The following is a 6,826-nucleotide window of genomic DNA, read 5'->3' as shown; positions in this document are numbered from 1 at the left end:
ATCTACCCCTCACATGCATGAATTCCCCACCAGACTGTTTACTCCTCTCAGAGTGTCTCAAATCTAACTCCTTACTCTTAAGACCATTGACAACAATATCAAGAGTGACACTATCTCTACCATACATAATGACAAACTTCACATTAATAAAAGAATCAGGAATAAAATTCAACAAGACAATGGGGGCATACTCATCAGTATTCTTATCACCACACAACTTAATATCCGAAATAAGTTTAGTGAAAATATCTAGACTATCTTCAATGTCTTTGGACATATCCAATCTAAATTTTATTAGACAGTGAAGTTTCAGTATAAAGTTAAGACAATTTATCCCACAAAGTTTTTGCACACTCTAAATTACCATTTTTTCTCATCACAAAATCATATAAGTTCAAGTATATAGAGGCACAAGCATTTTCATGCGTTTCACTTTTATTCTCAATGATATCAGTAAAACCATAAATTTGACTAACAACTTTTAAATATTTTTCTGAATTAAAACACATTTCATTTTTTGTTTCTAAATGCTGAAATCAATTTTTCCGTTAAATGAAACTATACCATATTGATTAAAACTAGACATTTTATCAAACAAATTAAAGCAATCATCAATCAATATGGAAAAAATTAATAAAAGGGTTCAAGATAGGATACCTTGCGAAACTCAAATAAAGTTTTGACTTACCCACCCCGCTCGGGGATTTGCTGCTTCGTCTTCTCAGCAGCGACACGACGACGGTTTTGATTCTCAACGGTCGCGACAAACGCGACACCGACAATGGTTGAACATGACAGCAAAGGCATCTTCTCCAGCGGCGGCGGTGGCTTTCTTCTTTCTCCTTTTGCAGCAGAAGCAGAAAATAAAAGAAGCATGAGATAGAAGAAACTTAGAGAGATAGATTTACATCGGAGAAAATGATCAGATCGGGGAAGTCGATGAGATCGGAGCAGGTTTTAGCCGACAAACGACCTCTCTCTCTAAACATTATGGGTTGGGTTCCTTTCACAAAGAGTCTCCCACTAAAACCCAATGATGAAATCAGACAACAAAAGAGAAAGGAAAGAGAAACCAAAAAAGTGGGGCCCAAGAAGAACATATATGCTCTTATTGGTGAAGATAACTCATATCCTCCAACCCAATCTCAAACTCCAATTACAAACTCTAAACCCTAGCTCTGATACCACTGTTGGGTGTGAATGCGATTGAAGTTTGGCTTAGTTCCTCTTGTTTATCGATTCCATTGCATCACTACCTCACTAAAGGCGGCAACCCTTTCACTAGCATCCAAACACCACAAATGAGTTTTTTCTCTCTATACCTCTCACCAAGAGAGTAATATTTATTTATATTATTAGGTCAAATCCAGTAAGTGAGTTACTACAGAATGGGCCACAATGTTGGACCAACCAATAACCAATACCCAACGAGTAATGTTTAAATATTTGGTTCTAATTATTTTGCAAATTATAGTCAATTTGTACGAGCTCAAGTAAACAACTCTATGTTAGAAGTTTGCAGTTTTCCATGCTAGGTCTAATGTACTAATGGTATTTTATTATTCTTCATTTTAATGTAGTTAAATAAACCAAAATTTAATAATTTATACTATTATTGTGCATGTACTTTAAGGAAATAATTATTTAATAGGTGCAACACTTGCATCTAATCTACAAATCAAATATTGGGCAAAATTTACAAGTGGTATAATGTAGGAAATTACCTAACCTATGTACTTAGTCATAGTTTCAATGATAAATGTGATTATTAGCATTGTAAAATTAATTTGAATTAATAATAAACCAAACAAAAGCATAATTTTATGTTGAAGAAGGAAAATAGTTCTTGTTGGAGATGTTCATTGGCAAATTTAGTGTCTATAAACATATTAAGAATTCTTAAATTTTTATTTTATTTTATTTTTCTTATAGTAGTAAGACTTTAAATAACTGTTTTGCGATTGATTAAAGTTAATTTATATCAACCATCTAAACATTTGGTTATAATATCAATATTAATAATAATTGTTTTTATAACGAATTTTAACTTTTTTTTTTATCATTTTTGTATAACTAAATTATATTAAATTTTTTTGTTACAAATTTTCTTATATTTTATTCTGAAGCTGCTTTTATACACAACATTTCTTTTATTTCTTATAATTACAACATAAACAAAGTAAAGTAGGATATATTGTAAATATTTATTAAACAAAAGAAACAACATATTATAAACTTGTTTGTTAAAATTGTAGTTTATATATCTTCCTTCAAAAAAATGTATTTTATATTGTGTCACCATTTCTATTAAAATCACAATTTCATTGAATAATAAATAAATTATATTTGTTTGGTTACTTTGTTTTTCTTTCTACTTTTCAGTTCTTTTATCAATCTATTTTTATTTGTTTTGGAAATTTTAAAAAGTATTAAATGATATTAATTATAACAAAATATAACTTATGAAAAAATCCATAAATATTTAACAATTATAGTATATAAAAATTTTCATAATCTTGATTCATATAAAACTGAGAATGCTTACCAAATCTCAATATTTACCATCTTTATAGATTACAAATTCACATTGGATTACAAAACAATGACAAGTTTTAACCTATTTAAGTTAATTTACTAAAATAAAATAACATACAAACTTTTCTGATTAGTAGCAGTGAATGCCCTCAAAATTCATTGAAGATGTCATGTTTTTGGCTTAATTGGAGTTTCATTACACTCTTTGCAGTAACACTTGTCTCATGTCAACCAACTGTTTATAGAACGATTTATGTTGATAAATTAGGTCGGGGTAATTTCTCAACCATCCAATCAGCCATCAATTCCATCCCATCAAATAATACCCGTTGGATTTGTATTTCAGTCATGGCCGGTCATTACAAGTAATAAATACTCTTAATCTCTTTCAACTTTTTTTTTTTTTTTATATAAGTATTTTTAATATATTTTTTTTCACTAAGAACACATTATTTAAAAAATTCTTTATTATGGGTCTAAGCCTTTCACAAGAATACACCCGGATCACAAAAATGGGTTATATTTTTATAGTTTTTTTATATCATATTAGTGCCAATTAACTAATATTTAGGGTTCATAAAATGCTAATATTAATGCAGTGAACAAGTTAAAATTCCTAAAGAAAAACCATTCATATATCTCAAAGGAGAGGCAAAGAAAAGGACAAGTGTAATTTGGGGTAGTCCTGGCACGCCTTTCACAAGCCCAACATTCAGCTCTTTAGCAGATAATATCTTGGTGAAAAGAATGACTTTTATGGTATTGATTAATTCTTATCTTACACAATTTTTAATGAAAGCTAGCTTGATTAGATTAAATTATATTTTTATTGTACATAACATTTTGTCTCCTCCATTTTCTTGTGTAGAACTCATACAATTATCCACCAAAAAAGGGTTCTAGATTGACACAGGCTATTGCAGCTCTAATTGCGGGCGATAAATCAGCATTCTACCAATGTTCCTTCTTAGGACTGCAAGATACTTTATTGGATTCCCGCGGAAGGCATTATTTCAAGTCGTGCAACATTGTGGGAGCCTTCGACTTCATCTATGGCGCCGGTCAATCCATTTATGAGGTAATCAGTTGAACAATTTGTCTTTTGAGGATTATAAAGAATTCATTTACTACTTATTTGTAGACTATATATAATATATTTGTAGACTATATATAAGGTAAATTGAATTAGATGGATATCTTGGAAAGTTAGTTTTAAGAAACATATTTGCATATGAAGTGCATTCATTCTACATACATTTAATTTTAATAAAAATATTAGATTATAACATTTGGTTGTGGGCTAGACAACTTGCTACAAATAGAAAATGAAGTTTAATGAATATCTAGAAAAGGGTTCTTGAATTAGTTGTTCATTATATGAGAATTGACCCATTTTTTAAATAATCCGAGGTATTTTTAATTATAGGGATGTACCATAACAGTGATCAACGGAGGAATAGACAATAAACTAGCAGGATTTATTACAGCTCAAGGAAGAGAAAGCCCAAATGACCCAAATGGGTTTGTTTTCAAGAATTGCAAGATTGTGGGACCAAGACTAGCCTATTTGGGAAGAGCTTGGAGAGAGTATGCAAGAGTTATTTTCTTCAACTCCTCTTTTCAAGCCTCTATTGTTCCTCAAGGATGGGATGCTTGGGCTGCCACTGGTCATGTGTAAGATCATATATAAGTTTGATGACATTAATTAGGCTGTTTTCTTTACAATTCTTGATGGATTCTTTCATTTTATTAACAGGTATAGAACGACGTTCGTTGAACAAAATTGCTATGGAAGGGGAGCAAAAACTTCGGGGCGAGTCAAATGGGAGAAAAGGCTTAGCTCAACCGAGTTGAAGCATTTCACAAGCATTTCTTACATTGACAAAGAAGGTTGGCTCAATAAGCAACCTAAATATTAATCTCTAATAAATTTCGTGGTTTCAAAAATTGATCGTGCAGATGTATTCATTGTTCTGGTTATATTATAGAATAATACAATAATAATATTAAAATTATCACAATATTATATAAAATATATTACAAATATATTTTTCTAGATTTATTTGTAATATTTTGACTCTATTTGTGACTACAAAGTTACTTCGTCTCTTTTATATATATACCATAATTTGTGGTTTCCTAACTAAGGCAGATTTACCTTAAGTCTAAGCTTTAAGTCCACCTCATTCATTTTTTTTTCGTTTTCAAACCTATCATAACTCTAATTTTTTAATTCGTTAACGCCAACCATTTAAAATCTAAGTATGTCTAACTTCATCATATATTTTTCCGGAATACATTTCGCAATAATGGGCAGAGGCTGGTTTGTTACACTTGGAACATTTTGGTAGATAGTGTTAAAATTGGCAATACCAATCATATATTCTCATGGCCAACTAGATACACACAGTTTGAAATTGCAAAAATTGTTCTTTTAAAATTAAAAGCATAATATTCAATCTGTTAAAATTAAAACATAGTATTCAAATTATCAATATATACCAATGGAGATTAATCTTGTGAGTAAATTTGAAATTTATACAAAATGATTAACTATTACAAAATTTTCAATATAAACCTTAATTATACACAATTTTATAAATCTCCAAAATCCAAAAAGTGTTCAAAATCAACCAAATCTTTATAACTATTACTAAATTCTTGATAAATTTCTTAAAATATAAACTATTAATATACAAATTAAGACAAATATTAAGTAATCAACTTTAAAACACAAATAAATCAAACACAACAATAAAATAATACAATTATAAACCAAACTTATCAATATACTTTGGCTAATACAAATCAATATCTTAACTTTTATCAACTTTATTAACACATCTTAGACTTTATGAAAGTTAACAACATACAATCAATCCAAAATATTAACTCAATTTTCATATATCATTTCACAACACTTTAAGAGAAGAGATAATATACCCTATGTCTCTTATCAAATAGTTACATACAAATCTAAGGATGTAGTAATGTAAATTTTAAGAAAATAGTTTCCTAAGCTAAGAAAGTTAGTAATTGATCTTTAAGTCTATTTTTTACATGGATTAGAATATGCGAGTTATAATAATATAAGAGTTACCACTTACAAATTCATGTGTAAATGGTTAAAGTAAAATGTGCACATATAAGTAATTACAAAAGGGTGAGATAATCTTTGACTTAGGCCGGTCAAATATTAATTAATTTGGGGGCAATGATTGATATTAGATTATGTTTATGATCCTTCTATGATTGAATGTAAATTATAGATTATCAACTTCTTGATTAATTGGGGAGTAATTATTGAATATTTGATTTTGTTTATAATGATTATAAATTTTTTTTTTAAATAAGGAGAAATAGTATGACACCTCATATTAATGTACTCATGCCCCACTTTCATTCAATGTGCTTTCAGATAAAATCGAACCCGTGAAAATTTTGGTCTCTTAAGTTGATAATTTGATTTTGTTTATAATGTTTAAATGTAAATTATAGACTAACCATCATTATTCAAAAAAGTAATTGATCACAAAATAAATCATTGTTATTATAACATAATATTAGATTAGTTGAGATTCCACAACTAAGATGTAGATTGGGATAAGTAATGCACCAAGAGAATTTAATTGATTCCATGAACTAATTAACAAAAATAGTTAGAATTGGTAATTATGTATTTAATGTGTGAATCGTGGACTATGATAGTAGTCACAATTATTACTATGTTAAAAGGAGGACATTTAAAAATATTTTGAGTAGCTAAGAAATAAGAAAACATGTATAGGGAGAGACAAAAGAATAAGAGTAATATAGGGAGAGCGACGTTGGGGCAGCGACTCCTAATTAAGCGACCCTCACCTTGCAGTTACGTGGAAAAAAAAATTATCATGTAAAAAGTTAGAGAAATAAATAATAAAAAAAGCCATTTTGAGACAAAATGCTCCAGAACATGGTCATGTTCGGAACATAATGGTCTAGAACATTGTCATGTTCAGGACAGAATGGTCCCGAACTTGTTCATGTTCGGAACATAATACTTCACTCTCTCTTACTTTTAAATTTATAATTTTATCTCTCTAACTGTTTACATTATTAAATTTCTTTTTGCTTCTCTATCTAACATTTTACATTTATAATTTTTTCTCTCTAACTTTTTACATGAATAATTTGTTTTCATTGACTTTTTTCCACGTGGCTGCTAGATGAGGGTCGCTGGAGAGTTGTTGCCCCAACGTCGATCTCCCTATGATTATTAAGAAAATAAATACTCTAAAGTTATTTTTGCTAA

At 29.2% G+C, this 6,826-nt stretch overlaps 1 protein-coding gene across 1 annotated transcript; it reads left to right on the top strand.

Moving 5' to 3' along the window:
• Positions 1-918: 918 nt before the first annotated feature.
• LOC124942656 (probable pectinesterase 29) lies at positions 919-4,454 on the top strand. Its single transcript, XM_047483205.1, has 6 exons — positions 919-1,114; positions 2,747-2,900; positions 3,135-3,294; positions 3,404-3,613; positions 3,962-4,209; positions 4,292-4,454. The coding sequence occupies exons 1-6, from the start codon at positions 919-921 to the stop codon at positions 4,452-4,454; spliced, it is 1,131 nt and encodes a 376-aa protein (XP_047339161.1).
• The last annotated feature ends 2,372 nt before the right edge of the window (positions 4,455-6,826 follow it).

Source organism: Impatiens glandulifera, chromosome 1 (genome assembly GCF_907164915.1).
Source record: "Impatiens glandulifera chromosome 1, dImpGla2.1, whole genome shotgun sequence".
NCBI lineage: Eukaryota > Viridiplantae > Streptophyta > Magnoliopsida > Ericales > Balsaminaceae > Impatiens > Impatiens glandulifera.
The sequence above is the reverse complement of the archived record's forward strand: the minus strand, read 5'-3'. Positions and strand labels throughout refer to the sequence as shown.

Bases quoted from the DNA above. Each gene is read 5' to 3' on its own strand.
- LOC124942656 (XM_047483205.1), top strand. From the start codon at position 919: ATGATCAGATCGGGGAAGTCGATGAGATCGGAGCAGGTTTTAGCCGAC. The intron at 2,901-3,134 runs GTAATAAATACT...ATATTAATGCAG, and splicing joins GTCATGGCCGGTCATTACAA to TGAACAAGTTAAAATTCCTA. The intron at 3,614-3,961 runs GTAATCAGTTGA...TTTTAATTATAG, and splicing joins CCGGTCAATCCATTTATGAG to GGATGTACCATAACAGTGAT.